The sequence below is a fragment of the Triticum aestivum genome, chromosome 2B (genome assembly GCF_018294505.1).
Source record: "Triticum aestivum cultivar Chinese Spring chromosome 2B, IWGSC CS RefSeq v2.1, whole genome shotgun sequence".
Lineage (NCBI taxonomy): Eukaryota > Viridiplantae > Streptophyta > Magnoliopsida > Poales > Poaceae > Triticum > Triticum aestivum.
The window spans coordinates 113,769,423-113,790,405 of record NC_057798.1 but is presented as its reverse complement, the minus strand read 5'-3'; the positions used below and the strand labels follow the sequence as shown (position 1 = coordinate 113,790,405).

General features: G+C 48.5%; 4 protein-coding genes across 4 annotated transcripts; all 4 read left to right on the top strand.

The window, feature by feature from the left end:
- Window positions 1–3,117: 3,117 nt before the first annotated feature.
- LOC123040712 (probable pectinesterase 66) lies at window positions 3,118–4,441 on the top strand. The gene is made up of 2 exons (XM_044463485.1): window positions 3,118–3,390; window positions 3,482–4,441. The coding sequence occupies exons 1-2, from the start codon at window positions 3,176–3,178 to the stop codon at window positions 4,281–4,283; spliced, it is 1,017 nt and encodes a 338-aa protein (XP_044319420.1). The 5' UTR covers window positions 3,118–3,175; the 3' UTR covers window positions 4,284–4,441.
- A 1,842-nt stretch (window positions 4,442–6,283) lies between these two features.
- Window positions 6,284–7,422, top strand: LOC123040711 (probable pectinesterase 66). The gene is made up of 2 exons (XM_044463484.1): window positions 6,284–6,498; window positions 6,600–7,422. The coding sequence occupies exons 1-2, from the start codon at window positions 6,284–6,286 to the stop codon at window positions 7,420–7,422; spliced, it is 1,038 nt and encodes a 345-aa protein (XP_044319419.1).
- A 3,596-nt stretch (window positions 7,423–11,018) lies between these two features.
- Window positions 11,019–12,873, top strand: LOC123040710 (probable pectinesterase 66). Its single transcript, XM_044463483.1, has 3 exons — window positions 11,019–11,101; window positions 11,781–11,972; window positions 12,060–12,873. Exons 1-3 carry the CDS (start codon window positions 11,019–11,021, stop codon window positions 12,871–12,873), a joined length of 1,089 nt encoding a protein of 362 aa, XP_044319418.1.
- A 3,139-nt stretch (window positions 12,874–16,012) lies between these two features.
- Window positions 16,013–17,515, top strand: LOC123040709 (probable pectinesterase 66). The gene is made up of 2 exons (XM_044463482.1): window positions 16,013–16,366; window positions 16,443–17,515. Exons 1-2 carry the CDS (start codon window positions 16,152–16,154, stop codon window positions 17,254–17,256), a joined length of 1,029 nt encoding a protein of 342 aa, XP_044319417.1. The 5' UTR covers window positions 16,013–16,151; the 3' UTR covers window positions 17,257–17,515.
- The last annotated feature ends 3,468 nt before the right edge of the window (window positions 17,516–20,983 follow it).

The window sequence follows — 20,983 nt, the reverse complement described above, 5'->3', positions numbered from 1 at the left end:
AGATAGATACTACTACTACTACGGCATAGATAGATAGATAGAAACTACTACGGCATAGAGCGATAGAAACTACTCCAAGTCGCTACCATCACCATCATCCTCTTCGGTGTCGTCCGAGGTTGAGATCCATATGTCGTCCCAACGTTCATCGCCCGCGGTGAAGAATGACCTCCCACCTACTGAAGCTATGTCGCACTGCTCGTTCGCCAATGCCTTCCGCTGACGCCGGTCAGCTCGCTCCGGGCGGCGCCTTGCCGTCCTCTCCGCCCAGTAGGCATGCTCGTCGGCGACGTCCTCCGGGTGGCGACGGCGCCACTCCGCCATGGCTCGCTCGTCCTCCTCGGCGACGAGGAGGCGGCGCTGCCGCCGAGCGTGGTCGGCACGGTCCATGTCGGTGATGAGACACGGCGGAGGGGCGAAGCGCTGCGCCTGCTCGCGCTTGAAGACGTCCCGGAAGTTCATCTGCGACCGGGGCCTGTCCAAGCGCCACGCCGCCGCGTCGTACGCGCGGGCCGCCTCCTGCGTGCTCCGGAATGTCCCGAGGCCGAGCCGGACGTCGCCGGGCCGTATCTCGGCGGAGTACCAGCCGTTGGGGCGCTCGCGGATGCCGCGATAGCCCGAAGCACCCCGGCGGCGCGGCGGCATGGTGGCGCGGTAGTGGCGCGGAAAGCTGCGAAGCGGCGAGGCGGCGAGGTGCGAGGGAAGGGCGCGTGGTTGTGTGCTGTGCGCGTGGCGAGCGCGGCAATTTATAGGCGCGCGGCAAGCGGCGCGCCAAATCTACTGCGTCGCGTGCCGCTTTCTCCCACGCGCGCGCAAACGCTTCCCGCGCGCGGTAAGTTCCCGCCACCGCTGGAGCGCGCGAAATCAGCCGGCGCGCGCTAAAACCTAACTTTACCCCGCGGGTGCGCCTTTTGCCGCGCCTGTTGGAGATGCTCTAAGGTTGGATGGGGGAGGCGCGGGTTTGATTCGTGCATCTCGCGATCGCGATTGTTTTTATCCATTATACTGTTTCGGCGAAAAAAATCTACCCGCACGATCTGAAATCGACGGCAATTAATGTGTTCGGATCTGTAACTAAAATCCATACGTCAGGATTTTAGCTTTTCCGATTTTTTTTCTGTTTGTTTTCTTTTTTTTTTCTTCAACCTTCGTTTGAAAAATGAAGGTTCGTGGTGATCAATCCAAACCACCATTCCTCCTCGCCATATTGTCAAGTCTTTGTTTGTTTTAGCAAACATCGCCAAGTTTATATATAACCAATACATATGTTCCCGAGTAATGCTACACGTACAAAAGGATACATGCTTTTACATAAAGGTAGATTTTGATTGGAGATTAAGGGGGAAAAGAGGCCCACCCCCATGAAAATCAGGGGGAGATGTTAGTTAGTTTAAAAAGATCCTAGTCAGCGTGTAAAAGCATGTAAACCTCTGTATGTTTAGCATTATTGTATATTCCCTTATGGTAAAAATTAAACCTGCTAGGGCGAAAACGTTGCTGGCCTAATGCCGAAGAGTGGGAGGCCGACTTTGGTACAGTCCGTGCTCTGCGCCATGCCAATTCATGCGATGATGGCTTTGGACCTGCCCATGAAAACGATTGCAGCAATGAACAAGATTTGTAGGGGTTTCCTGTGGTGCAGAAGGAAGGAGGTGAATGGTGGTAACTGTGCAGTTGCTTGGGAGACAGTGTGCACCCTGAAGTGGGCAGGTAGTCTCGGTCTGCATAACTTACGCTGGATGAACGTGGCTATGCAAACTAGATGGCCTTGGCTTAAGAGAACGGACAATACCAGGCCTTGGAAGGAATTTAACATCAAAGTTCCCAACGACTCTTTGCTACTCTTCAAGCAGCCACAAGGAGCATTGCACGGGATGGTCAAACGACCTTGTTCTGGGAGGACCACTGGTTAAATGGACAAAGGTTTCAGGAGGTCGCTCCCTTGATCTACAACATGACCCCTGCGCGGATTCGCAATAATCGGACGGTTGGGGAGGCCATGGAGGATGGAGCATGGGCCCAGGATGTGGGTCCGAACCTAGGACTGGATGCTTTGCATGAGTTCCTTCTATTGTGGCATGAGGTGGTTGCTTGGGATCCTACAGAGGACATGCAAGACGAAATTTTTTGGTCTTGGGAGGATAACGGGCAGTTCACGGTCCGATCGGCATATGCGGCAAAGTTCTGGGCGAGAGAAGTGGCACCCACGGCGGATCTCACTTGAAAATCAAGGGCGCCCTCACAATGCAAATTCTTCGCATGGCTTGCCCTGCGGGATAGATGCTGGACGTCGGATCGCCTGGCAAGGCGAGGACTACCGCATCGGGATACGTGCACCCTTTGCGACCAGGAGGAGGAATCTATCAACCACATCTTGCTTACTTGTGTTTTTTTTTTTTGAAGCGTGCTTACTTGTGTTTTTGCCAGGGTGATCTGGGTTGAGATCTGTCAGGTCTTGGGGAAGCCGGATTGGGTGACGTCGCAACATGATTCTCTCACGCCATGGCTGTGCGGCAAGAGTGGACCTTACAAAGCCAGTACAAAGGATTTGTGCACTATCCTTGGGCTTATATTGTGGGAATTATGGAAGCACAGAAATGCAATTGTCTTTGACGGAGCGCGGCGTTTGTGTGAGGCGCTACTTGGTAGAATTAGACTGGAGGGTTTAATTTGGTTGTCGGCCGGCCTGCTAAAAGGAGATGTAGCACCCTTCTTTAGTCGCTTAGCGCTGTGGGATAGGCGCGAGGAGTGAAGTTTTATGTAAGCTCTTGTAACTAACGGTGGATGCATTTTTTTGCCTTTTTTCTTTCTTTAATATATAATATGCACACTCTTGCATATTCGAGAAAAAAAAGGACGAAAACGTTAGTGGGTACCACTGTATACCATCATAGTTTTCTTAGGAAATTAAGACGTAACCACATGCATCTTCCAAAAGCTGTGCATGTGCGTGTGCGTGTTTCTTCCTACGCAAGAACATAAAAGGGATAGATAAAATGTTGTGCGTGTGCGTGTTTCTTCCTACAAAGTCCGTTGTGCGTGTTTCTTTCTACAAAACCCTTCAAACTGTCATAAAACAGTTGTATTAATACGGGACACGTATGGATAAATGGATCGATTCATTCGTGTCTTCCACGGAGCAAAACGACCAAAGATACGTACGTGGGAGAAATTCATGGAGTATCACCGTGTCGTTAGTTTGGTCGCGGTCGTGGTGGTGCTGCTGCGTCGGTGGCCGGCTTTGAGCTCTGCGCAGGCGCCGGTGTCGAGGACCATCACGGTGGACAGTCATGGAGGAGGGGATTTCTCGAGCGTGCAGTCGGCGGTGAACTTCGTGCCCGACGGCAACCGGGAGTGGGTGAGGATCCACGTCCGGGCAGGGAGCTACACGTCGGTCGTCCTTGCTATACGATTCCATATTGCACTCAACGATTTTTTTGTACTCCTTCCAAGATGTTTACATTTGGTGCACGTGGTGCAGGGAGAAGGTGGCCATCCCGGAGGAGAAAGGCTACATCTTGCTGGAAGGGGACGGCTCCTCGAACACGGACATCAACTTCAACGACTACGCCGGCGCCCACGTCCGCAGCCGCGGCGACACGTCGCCGACGTACCAGAGCGCCATCTTCACCGTCCTCGCCGACGACTTCATCGCCCGGAACATCGCCTTCAAGAACACGCACAACGCTCACGACAAGATCAACAAGAGCCAAGCGGTGGCGGCGCTGGTCCGCGGCGACCGGAACGCCTTCTATGGCTGCGCCTTCCATAGCTTCCAAGACACGCTCTGCGACGACCTGGGCCGCCACTACTTCAGCGACTGCTCCATCGAGGGAGGGATTGACTTCATCTTCGGCTACGGCCAGTCCATCTACGACGGCTGCACCATCGTATCCAACATGCCGCCGTCTTACGGCCAGAATCCCGGGTCGGTGACCGCGCACGGCAGGATCGACGCCAGTGACCCCGGCGGCTTTGTGTTCAAGGGCGGCGAGGTTAGAGGCACCGGGCGCCAGTATCTCGGACGCGCGTGGAACGAGTACGCCACGGTCGTCTACTATCATGTGAATATGTCCAGGATCATCGTCCCGCAGGGGTGGGAGGCATGGAAAGCAGATGGCGAGACTAACAAAGTCGTATTCGCAGAGGTTGGGTGCACCGGGCCAGGATCGAACATGACCGGAAGAGTGCCGTGGGAGAAGCAACTGAGCGAGGTGGAGGTGGAGAAGTTCGTGGACATGAGCTACATCGACGACGGTTGGATAGGCGAGCAGCCATACTAGTATGAGATGGCCCGGCCTTCTTTTCCACAACTCACTCATGTATTTAGATTTGTAACACCAATCTGTAAAAGTGCTCAACTATACTTTTCCACAACTTGTGGCTGGAAAAGTGCTCAAAAGGAAAACTTTGTAACACCAATATGTTTTGTTTGTTTGAAAATATACACCATGGCATCTTTATTTAGGAAAACATACAGAGTAAAATGTCTTTGTATGTTTTCCTAAATATAGCCGCAATCAAAAACAACTCATACTATTGTTCCACAAACAAAACGTCATCGAAATCCAGATATTAATAGTGACATTTTTTTTCCTTTAGCATTTCTGACACACTATAATGCTAAATTTGTCTATTTTATTTCTTCTTGTGTATTTTCATTTTGGAATTAAACTTTTCAGGGGGTTTTGTCACATGTCTTATGAACATTTCCAATATTTCCCTAAAAAATAAGACATTCAGATTTGAATATTTTGTTTAAACATAGGAGCATGTAAGTGTTGAAAGCACCTGATATTTTTGGCATTGGAAGAGAGAGGGCAGTATGAGTTACAAGTTTACACTCATTATGCATTGCGCGGTTGCATCTGGCCAAGAGAGGGCCGGACACTCCTCCTCCCCAACCCGTTCATGTGTTTAAATGTCACCAGAAGTGTGGAAGAAGAAAGAAACTCAATACTCTCTTGGTTTTAAATTAATTCAAGTTCTAATTTTATCTTAAGTCAAATTTCTTTCGGGTCGATTAAGTCTAGAAAAATGCATCAGCATTTGTAACATCAGATTAGTTCTATCAGATTTCATCATAAAACACATTTTCTTACTATACATGTTTCATCAGCGTCACCAAGCCTTTTATGGTGATTGGTGTCTCGAACACCATCAGCCGAACTACACCATCATCGGCATGTCTCAACTCCAATGTCCATCTCCCGTGACATAAGGGAAGGGCGAGTGCTAATTAAGTATATCCATTGGTTACGCTTGGTCCATTATCATGATGACAGGGAACCCGTCTTTTAGAGGTCTCTATGGGAAAAAAGTAAATCTACCCAGCAATTAATAGTGGGGTGTTTCTTTAGTTCAAGCCTTCGATTGAAATCGAGATATGCAATGATCAATCGAAACCACCCACCATATCGCCATGTCTATTTTTTCGGAAATGATAAATCCCAAACGTTTAGGATCTGACCATGGCAAAATTGAACGTTTTCAATGGAAATTTTAGTTACGCAAGGATGACAAGTTTAGTTGGCATGCACATTATTTTTCTGGCAAAAAATACACCGAGCACCAAGTTGCCATGCTTGCCAACTAAAATTGCCATACTCGCGTCACTAAAAGTGCCATCGATAACGTTCAATTTGCCATAGTCAAATCCCAAACGTTCGGACATTTCAGGGTCCTTTTTTCCAGAAAAGGATCCCGATCTATTGTAAAAGATCACAAGAAGTTCTAAACACGTCAAACATAATGCATATATTTTCAGAAGTTAAAGTTTAACTTATTTTATGGGAAAAAATATTTACATGTACAATACCTAATAAATATCACAAGATACACCGTGAAGTATATCTTTATATTGCATTCATTTTTTTCATTTGGTATTATTGATGTTGATAACTTTCTCTATCAAGTCGGTCATTATACTTTATTCTAAATAAATTCTATAGACACTACATACTGAAAAGGAGGGAGTACAGAAAATCACAGTGTTTATAGAGTTATCAATACCTACATTCTCACAAGGTAAAAATTAACAACTGCCAGCGCTATATATGGCCGCAGTTTACCATGCATCATAATGAAGACGTAACAACTTGCTCATTTATGCAAAATCTTGGTTTCTTTCTACAAAAAAACTCTTTAAAAGATTTCCGCAAAAAAACTCTAAAGATATTGCAAACGGTCAAAAAGTTTTGCATTAATACGGGACTCGTATCGTATGGATGGATCGTGTCTTCTACAGAGTGAAGCGGCCAAGATATACGTGTGCGCAGGAGAAATGGGGTGCCACGGTGTTGTTAGTCTGGTCGCGCTCCTGCTCGTGCTGCTGCTCCGGTGGCCGGCGTTGAGCTCTGCGTGGGCGCCGGTGTCAAGGACCATCACCGTGGACAAGAAAGGGAGAGGGGATTTCAGAAGCGTGCAGCCGGCGGTGGACTCCGTGCCGGACGGCAACCGGGAGTGGGTCAAGATCCTCGTCCGGGCAGGGCACTACAAGTTTGACCTTGCTATACAGTTCCATATTGCATTTTTGTACTCCTTCATTCCAAGATGTGGTTGGTAAGCAAGTATACTGATGAATGTTCGCATGCATGCAGGGAGAAGGTCACCATCCCAAAGGAGAAGTGCTACATCTTGCTCCAAGGGGAGGGCCAGTCGACCACGGAGATCTACTACGACGCCAGCAACAACGGCACAGTCGACGACCTGCACCTGCTCATGCGCGGCGGCAGCGCGGGCGCCTACGCGTCAGGGACGTTCGAGAGCGCCACCTTCACCGTCCTCGCCGACGACTTCGTCGCCCGGGACATCGCCTTCATGAACTCACACAACGGTTTTGACAAGCGAAACGTGAGTCAGGCGGTGGCGGCGCTGGTTGGCGGCGACCGGAGCGCTTTCTACGGCTGCGCGTTCACCGGCTTCCAGGATACGCTTTGCGACTACACCGGCCGGCACTACTTCCGCGACTGCTTCATCAAGGGCGCCGTCGACTTCATCTTCGGTTACAGCCAGTCCATCTACGACGGCTGCACCGTCGTGTCCAACGTGCCCATGTCGCACAGCCGGCAGCCAGGGTGGGTGACGGCGCACGGCAGAATCGGCGCCAGCAGCCCCGGCGGGCTGGTGTTCAAGGGCGGCGAGATCGGAGGGACTGGCCGCCAGTACCTCGGCCGTGCGTGGAACGAGTACGCCACAGTGGTCTTTTACCACGTGAACATGTCCGGCGTCGTTATCCCGCAAGGATGGGATGGCTCGAAGAACGTCGGCCCCGATACGATGTTCGCAGAGGTTGGTAATACCGGGCCGGGGTCAGACATGGCCATGAGAGTGCCGTGGGAGAAACATCTGACCGATGCGGAGGTGAAGAGGTTCGTGGACATCAGCTTCATCGATGATGGTTGGCTAGCCAAGCAGCCATAGCCAGGAATCGGATCAACGGTAGTTGCAGGCATTTTTCTTAGGCAAACATGCGAGCTTTGTTATGTCGTCACAGTATTTATAGGGACGAAGAGAAGATCACCGGGTTGTCCTAACCGCCAACCCCTAAAGCCAAAGAATGTTTTGCAAGATTATGAGCCGCGACATTCGAGGTTCGAAACACATGATTAAAATTACAAAAAATAAAAGCAGTAGAACGATCTATAATTTCATGCGCATGTACCAAAATGTTCATAGCTTCCCTCCTTGATGGCTTCAACAACCACCTTGCAATCCAATGCTAGAAAAATCCTCTGAATATAGAGATCATCTGCAAGTGCCAAAGCTTCTCTCACTGCCAAAGTGTCTGAGTGCTGTAGGATCTTCAATATGCTACTGAACACAACTGCCGATGCTGCCAAGAAGGTGCCACTCTGATCACGGCACACTGCCCCAAATGCGCCAAAACGCCCGACCCTTGACACTCCAGCATCAACATTTATCAGGCCTAGAGAGATCCGTGTTTTCTTGTCCCTGCTCACTCGTGTGTGCAAATGGCACTAAAAGTGTGAAAAGAGGCTTAATTGTGTGCTCTCCCTTGATTTAAGTCAAATTTCTTCAGATCTGGCAAAGTCTGTAAATTATAACAGACATTTTCAGATTTTGTGAGTTTAAACAAAACTTTTTATAGTTTTGGAAAGATAAGATTATTTACAAGACTATGTTGGTTTATAGTTTTTTGCTGAAAGAGAGAAATAGAAAAAGGGAAAAAAATCTTTATTGGGCTGGCCTTAGTTGCTTTATCATGCCATGGCCTGTCTGGTGGTAATCCGCGACAATTTTCTCATAAAAATCATTACACAAATGGGCCCCCTGAGTCCACATTTGATATGTCTGATATGGAAATCTAAGAACCTTCGGAAATTTAGGCCAATTTATGACAGTGTTGAGAACGTCACTAAAAATACGTCATGGATTAATATATTTCTCGTAGTGGTCAATGTTAGAGGTTGTTTGTGCTTATCTTACAAAGACAATTGATTATATATTTTTTAACACTAGGAGGTTTGTTTTCCAATGGGCTTTTGATTGAGTTGTTTAGAGTGAGATGGGGCACTTTAAACCACATGAATTTGGTGACACTCTAAAAAAATTTAGAACATGTACATATATTTTAGTATTTGAGATGCTTTTGACGAAAAAGGGTTTCTCCCCGCTTTGTATTACAAAGCAACCATCCAATACAACCAACGATAGGGGCTGGGGCAGAAGCAGCACAAACACGCCCAAAAGAAATGAAAGAGAGAAAAAGAAAAGAAACAAATGCCGAACAGCGGATCGACAAAAACGACGAAGCCTCGTGACTGTTGCATCCACCGGAGATCGCCCACCAAGCTCCGAGACTCCGAAGCACCGGTACCAATCAACACCTCCAAGAAGGGACGCGATGATGATGACGCCGCTGCCAAGGGTTCCCCCCGTACGTGGTGAGGAGAGAGGAAGGGTAGCCCCGACGCCCTCCAGAAAGGGGGCGGCACCCTCAGGCGCCACCGCGTCGATGTGGCCAAGCCAACAGGGATTTCTCCCGATCTCAGCCTCTGCCTCAGGCACTTCGGAGCTCGCCACCAAACCGACCACCACCCCGCGCCAACACGAACACGAGCTTCGCACGCTGTCTCACCACGGCACCATGAAGATGGTCTGCATAAGGAAGAAGAGGAGCCGGGACTAGGGCAGCAGCACCGTCGGCATACGGGAGGGCCCCACCTCCACCATCCACAACGGTAGCCAACCGGACGCCATAGCAGGAGCCTACCGGGCCCGTGGTCCCACAGGCCCGGACAGCTCCAGCTTTGGCGCAGCAGCTGGCACGCCGTCGACGTCGTTGTCCCAGTCCAAGCCGCTCCCCTGCCTCCCCATACAGAGAGCGTCGTGGTCGCGCCAGAGCCGACCCGAAAGGACCCAGAAGGGACCATACGGACCAAGAGCTAGGCCGGGGACGCGCCACCGGCCGGCCAGCACAACCGGACCGCCCCGCCGCCAAGGGGCAGCACCACCACGTCGAGCGCCGGCGGCCTCCGCACCAGGACGCCGGACCGCCACCGGCGGAGGCGCACCGCCGCCGACCATCACCGCCCGAGCAGGGGAGGGCCGCGGGCGGGGAAGGGCATGCCCACCGCCGCCAGCACCACGCGGCCGAGGACCGGCGGCGCATGCTGACGACGGCGGGGGAAGGCAGGGGCGCGGGGGAGGGCCGGAGGAGCGCGAAGGAAGGGCCCGGCTGCCTCGCTCGGGGAGGCGGCGCGGGTTAGGGGGAGTGGAGGGGTGGGGGAGGACGAGGGGAACGGGAGGGGGGAAGGTGCTGGCGGCTCCGGCGGGCTCTGGCCGCCGCAGCGGCGGCTCCGCACGGGGGAGCCGGTGGCCGCGGTGGGGGAACCCTAGGGGCGGGGGAGCGGGGTCGGGAGAGTCACCTGATTCATCCTCCCTCACTAGGCTTCAGCGTAGAGATGTTTGAGATGCTTTTTATAGGCCCGTCTCGGTCATCGGGACGTGCAACGTGTTACTCAAACTTGGTCACGTCACTCGCCATATAAGATGTGCATTCCTCAACTACAAACTTGTCTTACTATAGCTCAATCATGTCAACTTGATCTCATGGAACTTTCTCGTCTCACTTTAACGTGTTCACACCAAGGGAAGTTCAGTGTTAGTTGATAGCATGGCCATAACTAACAGAGAGCGCAGGATTGTGGTGACTGGTAGACAGGAGAAGCTATAGTGGCAAAAGATGGTTGGAATCAAGGCAGAGCATGGAACTATTCGCAAAAAAAAGGAGAACATGGAACTGAATGCTAGAAGGAAACAAAAGGCATGATGAGATCAGACAAACTAGAGAAAGATGTACCCCATATGGAAAACAACATCTCCATTGATGAAGCAATAATAAGGGATGATAGGGCCAAACATATAGAGAAAGATGGTCTTCGTGTGAAAAGATGACATGTCCAGGTCTAAGCACCACATTGTTTGTGTTGTGTCTCATGTGGGACTGACATAACACTACCGTACAACATGATCTGGTCCCTTCAACCAAAACACATCCTCTCAGTGAACAACTACAAATGCATCGTCCCGGTAACCATGCATTTTCATTCTTAAGACATGTCAATTTCATATTCTCCTCCCACTTCTCATCCTCTTCCTTCCACTTCAGATCCATAGTTATCGTCACCACCATATGTTCTCCCCACGATCACAAATATGCGCTCACTCCCCCTTTGTCTCGCCATGCTTCTTCACAACAATTGATGTCATGACAGCAGTACGACACTTGTGTATTAATTACCACCTATCTTACACACTTTCCCATTGTCGATGCATTTCCAAACATGATCCATGCCCCCTGCCCCCCCCCCCCCAAGAAAAAACATTTTTTTGCAACCCTCTAAGGTTCATTGAGATCCCATCATTTTATGTCTCCAACAAGCTTCGAGGTTGCTATGGGTCGATCGCAGGACACTGGTTTGCTAGTCATGTATCCCTTGTGCCTCTGTCTGGATTTACAAGTTAGTGAGGCCCCACTCCCCGTGTTTCCCAAGATGAAGACAAGTAGCTACACCGTGATAAGTGCTTCCGTGCATGAAGACAATGTGCAAGTCGTCCGCAACGGTGAATCTGTTGTGTTAGTAAATCTTTATTTATTCGGGGTTTGATTATATTTGTCCTGTAATAACGTTTGTCATTCAATCCAGTTGTTGGACCCTTCAGGGCCCATTCCTATGTCGGAAAACCCCAAGCCACCAGATTGAGCTCCTACTACAATGCCATGCTCTACCATGTGGCACTACCAAAACAAGTTAGGTTATATCTACATTCGGTGGTCGTACGGAAGAAAAAAAAATCTATCCAGCAAGTGGTAGCTTGATTTTTCTTCGAAACCTTCATTTCTAAATGGAGCTTCTTCAAGATCAATCGAAACCACCCAATCCTCACCATATTGCCATGCATTTTCTTAATAAAATATCACCATGTTTATACTTTATACAGAAATCAATAGATATATTCCCATATGGTAAAAATAAATTAATACCTTGTTCTAAAAAAATTAATACCTGCCAGCGCAGAAAATTATACAGTAATGTTTCCCTTCATATATCTTTTTGCATGGAGTTTTCCTTTCATACTACTCATTTAGAGGTAGTACATTAAGGCGTATATAATCACCAGCCAAACGGTCAAGAAAGGGCTGTATTAATACGTATGGGACTCGTATGCACCTAGTGGGATCGATTACTGTCCTCCACATAGCAAAACGACCAAGATACGTGAGTAGGAACAATGGAGTGCCACGGTACTGTTAGTTTGGTCGTGCTCGTGCTCGTGCTGCTGCTCCGGTGGCCGGCGTTGAGCTCTGCGTCGGTGCCGGTGTCGAGGACCATCACCGTTGACAGTAAAGGGGGAGGAGATTTCAGGAGCATTCAGTCGGCGGTGAACCTCGTCCCGGACGGCAACCGCGAGTGGGTCAGGATCCACGTCCGGGCAGGGCGGTACAGGTTCGTCTTCTACATACTAGGTAGTTCGACATTGCTTCAAGATGTGGTAAGCAAGTATGGTTATGATGGTACATGTGGTGCATGCAGGGAGAAGGTGACCATCCCAAAGGAGAAAGGCTACATCTTGCTCGAAGGGGAGGGCCACTCGAACACGGAGATCTACTTCGACGACCACGCCCACGGCAGCACCGACGGCCTGATGCGCCGCGGCGCCGACGCGATGCAGACATACGAGACCGCCACCTTCAATGTCTACGCTAATGACTTCGTTGCCCGGGACATCACCTTCACCAACACGTACAACGGGGTCAACAAGAGCCGCGTCACCCAAGCGCTCGCGGCGATGGTCAACGGTGAGCGGATCGCCTTCCACCGTTGTGCCTTCAACGGCTTCGAGGACACGCTCTGCGACAACACCGGCCGGCACTACTTCCGTGAATGCGTCATCAAGGGCGGCGTCGACTTCATCTTCGGCTACGCCCGGTCCATCTACGACGGCTGCACCATCGTGTCCAACATACCCCCGCGGTACGGTCGCCGCCGTGCCGGGTGGGTGACGGCGCACGCTAGGCGCCAGGCCGGCGACCCCGGTGGTTTTGTGTTCAAGGGCGGGGAGCTCCGAGGCACCGGACGCCAGTATCTCGGACGCGCGTGGAACAAGTACGCCACCGTCGTCTACTACCACATGAACATGTCCAGCGTCGTCGTCCCGCAGGGGTGGGCTCCGTGGTACGCCGGCAACAATACTAACGACGTCATGTTCGCAGAGGTTGGATGCACCGGCCCCGGGTCAAACATGGCCGGTAGAGTGCCGTGGGAGAAGCATCTGACCGAGGCAGAGGTAGAGAAGTTCGTGAACATGAGCTTCATCGATGACGGTTGGCTAAGCAAGCAGCCATAGCCGCCGGGGATCGATCGGATCACGAGTAGCTGGCTGCACACATATAGCATAGGAAATAGCAGGATGAATTGCGAGCATACAGTCATTTCACCTTGCGCGCGGTCTAGAGAGGAGGGGCTGTTAAATATTTAATATCAATTTACTTACTCCAATTCTAATACATCATGATTTAAATCAAAGACCAAAATGTCATGGAAAATGTGCCTCAGCTGAGGTTTACACCTGGTGCCAAAATTAATGAACATTTTCGAAGGACATTACATTGAGAAAAAATAATTTGTCTAAAAAATGCACAAAAAATTAGTGCAGCTGGGACTCAAACCCAAGACCGCACGGTTTCTGGCGTTTAGAGCTATGCTAGTAACCACTAGGGTAGATGGAAAGACTTTGACATGGATAGGGAAGGAAACTATACATAGTGAGATCGTGACTTGGGTTAGGGCAGATGTGTATATATAGTGTTACTATTCATCACCCAGGATACAGAACAAGTTATTCTTCATCCGAGGTAATATTACGATCGTTTCATAAATAAATTACATTTAAATTACAAATAAATACATTCATAGTGATTCACTACGTAAAATTTGGCATAAGAAAACAAAAATATAGGTCATAAGACAAGAAAAATAGCATTTTATGTAAATTTTACACTATGTTTTTACATTGGTAATTTTATGTAACATAAAATATTTTTTATGGCGATTATATATTCTTTTACACTCTCTTTTTATGTCTGGAATAAGATAAAATTTACGGAACATAAAATTATGGTGCATTGACGTTAAAATAGAGGGGGTGAAGAATAATTGTTCCTCACCCAAGGTGACGAATAGTGTTTACTTATTTCAACATGCAACCATGCATTGCCGTTTCACTTATGCCACATACATTCAATAAATTTTACAACTATACAGTAATCTAAGGCTGGTCATAGTGGGGAGTAACTTAGACTAGTAACATGCACATGTTACTAGTCTATGAGGGTGCTTGGATACGTTTTAGTCCCATGACTAAAAGTAGTGGGACTAAAACTTGCTAGCCTCACCCATGCTTGGATCCAAATACTAAAAAGACTAAAATCAAGTTATTAAGCATTTATTATCCTTCAAACCCTCCAATCCAGAACTCGCATGTGTTAAAAGAGAGGAATTAAATGAGGAGAGAGAGGGCTAATACATATTTTAGTAGGGTTCCTATGACTAAAATGCTTTTAGCCTCAAGACTAGTCCTAGCCTCTCTTTAGTCAGGGGTGTTTGGAACTTTAGCCTCTAAAAGAGACTATTTTTAGTCAGACTAAAAATAGTCCCTTGGATCCAAGCACCCTCTATGTTACTACCTTCATAGTCAGGAGTAACATAAGTATGATAACATATAAATCTTCATTTATTGCTTTGTAGACTCATTTTGCATTGGGAAACGCTATGTGATGGTAACATATTATGTTACTCTATTTGTCTCTTTCTTCATTAATTGCGTGACACATCATCTTCTTTGCTTATGTGGCATGTATGTTACTACCTATGTTACTCCCACTATGACCAGCCTAATACAATAAAATCGTATGTATTTTTGGTTTTAATTTTTAATTTATTAATCTAAATAACCATGTTACATACAACTAAATCTTATTAACATATATCAAACAGCACGCAGAGCATCGAATTATCTTTATTAGTTTTATTAGATGAGAAATATCAAGACACTCGCAACTACCCTAGAACTTAGTGGGTGACTTATATCTAATATGGATAACTGGATTGAAATAAATTAACGGTTTACAATTACTACTAAGTACACATACATTATCTGAAAAGGTTCCGCTTCGATACCCCCTAAAAGTATAAGTGTGGTATGGTCTTTCGGCAAAAATGTGTACCCACCTCTGTATGGTTACCTGCTGGGAGGTATAAGTGGTACATACATGTACACGTTTGCCTACCGCCCACCCCTTCCGATCTGCACCCGTGCGCTCATCCGTCATCGGTCTACTAGCCGGCGTCCGCCGCCGGTTCCCACCGCCAACGTACGGGCCGCTGCTCGGCCCTCCTAGCGCATGTCTGCCTTGCTCCTCTTCGCCTTAGGGCATCGCCACTTGGTCCCTCCCACTCGCGCTAGACGTATGAAAATAAAATGGTTGTGTACATCACTTGATGCAGTGGCTGAGTTATCCCCTTTTCAGAAAAAAAAATTATAGCTGGATATTTCTTTTGAAACCTTCGCTTGAAATGGAGCTGCTTCATGATAAATCGAAACCACCCATTCTCATATATCGTAAAAAATAACACCCTCCAATTGCTTTTTCTTAATGAAATATCATCATATTTATACATTAATCAATACATATATCCTCATAATTGAAGTTGGCCTCCTCCTCCTTCACAAAAGAAAGTTAGGGTTTGTGCCTCTTGTCGGCGCCGGCGCATGTCCGCCTCGTCTTCGGTGACCCTGGGGCCATGGAGGCGCGGTGGATCCTGGCAAGGGCCGGCAGGAGGGCTCTGCTTTTAGTCTTTTTTTTTCAATTTTGTTAGGGTTTGTGTCCTGCTCAGGAAGGCGAGACGGCGGCGGCTCCCTGAGGATGTAATAAAGGTCTCCCCGCCTACCCCCGTTCCGGCGCGCGTTTAGAATCGTTGGTGGGTGTGTGAAGGTGTGTCTCCGGCAGATCTATCTTTGGTGGATTTGCTCGGATCTCGTCGTTATTCGTCTACATTCGTGTCTTTGGTTTGAGTCCTTCCGATCTATGCTATTTTTTATCGGCGGTGGTTGCTGTTCTACGGTGGATGGCACACGATAGATCCAAAACATCTGGACCAAACTGATCTCTTTTCTTCTTAGGAACCCACACTCGGAAACGACACAACGCAGCCCACAAGGAAAAAGAGACAACACGTGCCGCACGATGGCAAAACAGAAAACAACTCGTACGTATGTGCGTGTGAGACTACGTGGGCAAGGGATAAATTGGCACAAATCTTATAGCAATTAGATGTGTGGTGAAAGGACTTAGATGTGATATAATTATTTGTCATCTAGATGTGTTTTAGCAAAATTGTAATACTAATCCTACACGAAAACTAATTTAGGTACTAGTTGGATACATATACTGACATGTAATCTGGTTCTGACGATGGGTTTACTTCCAACAAAAAGGCATATATAATCACCAGCCAGACGTTAAAAAAAGGGCTGTGTTAATACGTACGGGACTCGTATGCGCCTGGCGTGATCGATTCCTGTCCTGCACATAGCAAAACGACAAAGATACGTGAGTAGGAAACATGGAGTGCCATCGTACTGTTAGTTTGGTCGAGGTCGTGGTCGTGCTGCTGCTCCTGTGGCCGGCGTTGAGCTCTGCCTGGGCACCGGTGTCGAGGACCATCACCGTGGACAGTAAAGGGCGAGGGGATTTCAGGAGCATTCAGTCGGCGGTGAACCTCGTCCCGGACGGCAACCGCGAGTGGGTCAGGATCCACGTCCGGGCAGGGCGGTACAGGTTCGTCTTCTACATACTAGGTAGTTCCGCATGTGGTAAGCAAGTATGGTTATGATGGCACATATGGTGCATGCAGGGAGAAGGTGACCATCCCAAAGGAGAAAGGCTACATCTTGCTCGAAGGGGAGGGCCACTCGAGCACGGAGATCTACTTCGACGACCATGCCCACGGCAGCACCGACCGCCTGATGCGCCGCGGCGCCGACGCGATGCAGACGTACGAGACGGCCACCTTTAGTGTCCACGCCAACGACTTCGTTGCCCGGGACATCGCCTTCACCAACACGCACAACAGCGTCAACAAGAGTCGCGTCACCCAAGCGCTCGCGGCGCTGGTCGACGGTGAACGGATCGCCTTCCACCGTTGTGCCTTCAGCGGCTTCGAGGACACGCTCTGCGACAACACCGGCCGGCACTACTTCCGTGAATGCGTCATCAAGGGCGGCGTCGACTTCATCTTCGGCTACGCCCGGTCCATCTACGACGGCTGCACCCTCGTGTCCAACATACCCCGTCGGTACGGCCGCGGCCGTGCCGGGTGGGTGACGGCGCACGCCGGGCAACACGCCGGCGACCCCGGAGGTTTTGTGTTCAAGGGCGGGGAGCTCCGAGGCACCGGGCGCCAGTATCTCGGACGCGCGTGGAACAAGTACGCCACCGTCGTCTACTACCACGTGAACATGTCCAGCGTCGTCGTCCCGCGGGGTTGGGCTCCGTGGCACGCCGGCAACGAGACTAACGACGCCCTGTTTGCTGAGGTTGGGTGCACGGGGCCGGGGTCAGACATGGCTAGGAGAGTGCCGTGGGCGAAGCATCTGACGGAGGCGGAGGTGGAGAAGTTCGTGGACATGAGCTTCATGGACGACGGTTGGCTAAGCAAGCAGCCATAGCCGGGGTTCGATCGGATCACGTGTAGAGCTGCACACATATGGCATAGGAAATAGCAGGATGAGTGCGAGCTTACACTCATTTTACATTGTGGTCTAGAGAGAAAGCGGGGGGCCTGGCCTATTTGTTTCCTACTAACTCCCGTGTGCAAATTAATGGCACCAAAAGTAGGCCAAAAAATTTGTACTCTCTCAGTTTCAAATTTACTCAAGTGTATTCTAAGTCATACTTCTTTAAATTTGATCAATATTATAAAAACTATATTAGTATCCTTTTTAGGAGTACATACATATTTTTTTGGTAAGGAGTACAAACTACTCTCTCTGTAAAGAAATATTAAGATAGTGACCTAAACGCTCTTATATTTATTTACGGAGGGAGTACTTTTTTATGCGAGTATACACTATTTTTTATATTGTACTATATACTCCTTTTTTGGTCTGGAAACATATACTTTTTTTTATATGAGTATATACCACTTCTTATGGAAGAACATACTCTTTTTAATTTTTTCGCACGAGTGTATGTACTGCTATCTGCATTGTAGTTTATAGAGCTTTTTCTACATACAAGTATGTACTATTTGTTCACGACAAATATATACTACTTTTTTGGTAAAGAGTATATAATTTTTTTTGTATCTAAGTATGTACATTTTTATATTGTAGTATATACTATACTATTTTGGTTTGGAAGCATATACTTTTTTTAATTAGTATATACTGTTTTCTAATGGGGTATATACCACATATTGCGACTCTTTTTTGGGGGTAAAGGAACATATACTATTTTTACTTAGAAATGAAGTATAATCCACTTGGGAATATAAATAACTACAAATTAAGGAGTATTCGGAATGAAGATAACAAAAAAAAGGTATACTCCATTCAAAAAGAAGATTCAGCAAAAACATGTACAGTTTGTATGGCACCGAGCAAACAATAGCACAAGTAAAAGAGTAAGAAACTAGATGAAACATTGTGGGTATTAAGTTCTTTTTATATGGCACCAAGCACATAAGGCTTCCGCGAAGCAAAATGAAGCACTCGTTGAAAGAGGGAAGTGCATGTACCCTTTTACAAATAGAAAACTAGAGCACAAGTTCAGAAAACTTTTTGGAGAATACGCATAGCATGCGTATCATTTCATTGATAGAAGAAGATAGAATGAGTACATGAGGTGGTGGTACAACACATGCCACGAATGCGAAGGGGTATGAACATGCCCAAAGCGGAAAGATGAAAAATGCTCGACCCAAGCAAAGAAGAACACAGGTAAACTCTCCAACCAGAGAAGCTATCCAACTAACAATCAAACTACACACAGCTCCAGAACTAGCACCAAGGACGCCACTAGCACACAGCTCCAGAACTAGCACCAAGGACGCCACGAGCAAAACAAGACAATGCCTTCACGAAGGAGAACGACACCGAGGCGCCGTCGTCGTCCGGTCCAGAAAACCGGACCTAGGGTTTCCCCCGAAGCTCGAAGAGGGGCCCAGAAGATGGCCATGGCAGCGCCTTCAAGAAGGAGACGGCATCCGCAAATGTCACCGCTGCCAGCATAAGCTGCAGGGATTTCGCCCTTGCCAAATTCCGAGCAATCCCAAGCATCGGAGCACAGATCGGATATGAGGCAGTTGGGCCTATGCCGGAGCAGCGACTGCAGGAAGGGGAACTGCACCCGACACCAAAGGAGGCACCGGACACCGCTGGACGCGCGAGCTATGGAGGAGGAGAAGGTTGCGTGGCTGGGCAGAGTGAAAGGTGGTGGGATGCGATGGTGGCCGGAGCCCCGGACGAGCCATGATCTGGAAAGGGGCACAGATCAAGGACACCAGGACCGGAGCAGGAAGGACACCGGCGTGCCCAGGGAGCCGGAAGGGAGCGCAGCTCCCGAAGCATTCCGGAGGCGAAGATGCACCGGGATGGACGGCCAGCCAAGGTACCGACAGGGTGGTGGTGATGCGGAGATGCCGAAGAACCAGCGAGCCAAGGGAGCCGGAAAACGCAGTTCCCGGGGCGCACCGGCACTAGTAGAAAAGGGGGCAATGGTCCAGGCCGGGTCAGCCCATTAGTCCCGGTTCAATCCAGAACCGGGACCAATGGTGGCATTGGACCCGGTTCGTGAGCCCCAGGGGGCCGGCCGGGCCACGTGGGCCATTGGTCCCGGTTCGGCTGGACCTATTGGTTCTGGTTAGTGGGACGAACCGGGACCAATGCGCCTCGCTCCTGGCCCACAACCATTGGTCCCGGTTGGTGTAGTGAACCGGGACCAAAGGCTGCCCTTTAGTCCCGATTCATGGCACGAACCGGGACCAATTAGTTGCCTATATCTACCCCTCGCCCGCGAGCAGAGCACTCCCAGTGCTCTGTTTTTCGTGGCCGGCGAGGGGAGAGCTTTGTGGTGCTCTAGCTCACCTCCTATGCACACGAGGTGTTCGATGGAATGCCCGAGCCACACTACTTAAGCTTTCTCCTCTCCAAGCTCGACCTCCAAGCTCCATTTTCCTCAATATTTGTCTAGATTTAGCGGTCCGTCACGTCCCATCCCTGTCTTCACCGCCGTCGATCGCCCGCGCCGATCTCGTCGCCGGCACCACCGTGGTGAGCCTCTTGTTCTTATCTTCTTTCTGAAAGGAAAAAAAATCTTACTTGTATATTTATATAGATACTTGTATAATTTTCTTACTTTTATTATTGCATCTTATATAGTGCGATGGTTTTGGTATCCGCCCCCGTCGGCCCTCGTCCTGTCTATGATTCAGATGTGGTATATATTATCTTTTCATAACTATTGGTTCATTTATTGTTTATGACAATTATGCCGACCAACGTGACATAGATTTTATTTATCTAGGAGGTTGTTGAACCGGAAATTCCAACCGACCCTATTGTCGAGAGGTTAAATTTAGTTGAAGAAGAAAACAATTTGTTGAAGGAAAAAATTAGAAAAATTGAGGAGGAGAAGATGATATTGGAGTTGCATGTTGCGGATGTCGTCGATGATCACAAGATCAAGATGGATGCAATGCGCTTGAAGATTAGAAAGATTAGAAAATATGCCATTCATACCGAGGCTTGGTATCATTATGCCGTTGGATCAGTTGTTACATTGGTTGCGATTATGATCGCATTTGTTTTCGCATTGAAATGTTTTACATAGTTTCAGTGTATGGTTTAATTAATTTAGATGCTCTGCAGAGCTTTATGTTGTTAGATGAGAACTATGTATGTACTTTGGTTTTAATGTGATGATGAACTTCTATTAATTTGGTCACTTAATTATCTATTCATGATGTTCTGTAATGATTTTTGACACACTTAATTATATATAATGCACGCAGATGAACCGGCAATGGATGTACGGTTCAAGACACACCTCCGAGTACATTAAGGGCGTGCATGATTTTCTCGAAGTGGCTGAGGCAAACAAGCAGAATGGTTTTATGTGTTGTCCATGCCCTATATGTGGGAATACGAAGTCTTACTCTGACCGGAAAATCCTCCACACCCACCTGCTTTACAAGGGTTTCATGCCACACTATAATGTTTGGACGAGGCACGGAGAAATAGGGGTTATGATGGAAGACGGCGAAGAAGAAGAGTACGATGACAACTATGTGCCCCCTGAATACGGTGATGCTACTGAACATCAAGAGGAACCAGACGATGTGCACGATGATGCTGCAACGGGCGAAGCTGCTGAAGATCAAGAGGAACCAGACGA

Coding starts and splice junctions, on each gene's coding strand:
- LOC123040712 (XM_044463485.1), top strand. CDS start 3,176: ATGGAGTATCACCGTGTCGTTAGTTTGGTCGCGGTCGTGGTGGTGCTG. Junction 3,391..3,481: donor GTCCGGGCAGGGAGCTACAC/GTCGGTCGTCCT, acceptor CACGTGGTGCAG/GGAGAAGGTGGCCATCCCGG.
- LOC123040711 (XM_044463484.1), top strand. CDS start 6,284: ATGGGGTGCCACGGTGTTGTTAGTCTGGTCGCGCTCCTGCTCGTGCTG. Junction 6,499..6,599: donor GTCCGGGCAGGGCACTACAA/GTTTGACCTTGC, acceptor GCATGCATGCAG/GGAGAAGGTCACCATCCCAA.
- LOC123040710 (XM_044463483.1), top strand. CDS start 11,019: ATGAAGACAAGTAGCTACACCGTGATAAGTGCTTCCGTGCATGAAGAC. Junction 11,102..11,780: donor CGCAACGGTGAATCTGTTGT/GTTAGTAAATCT, acceptor CGGTACTGTTAG/TTTGGTCGTGCTCGTGCTCG. Junction 11,973..12,059: donor GTCCGGGCAGGGCGGTACAG/GTTCGTCTTCTA, acceptor TGGTGCATGCAG/GGAGAAGGTGACCATCCCAA.
- LOC123040709 (XM_044463482.1), top strand. CDS start 16,152: ATGGAGTGCCATCGTACTGTTAGTTTGGTCGAGGTCGTGGTCGTGCTG. Junction 16,367..16,442: donor GTCCGGGCAGGGCGGTACAG/GTTCGTCTTCTA, acceptor TGGTGCATGCAG/GGAGAAGGTGACCATCCCAA.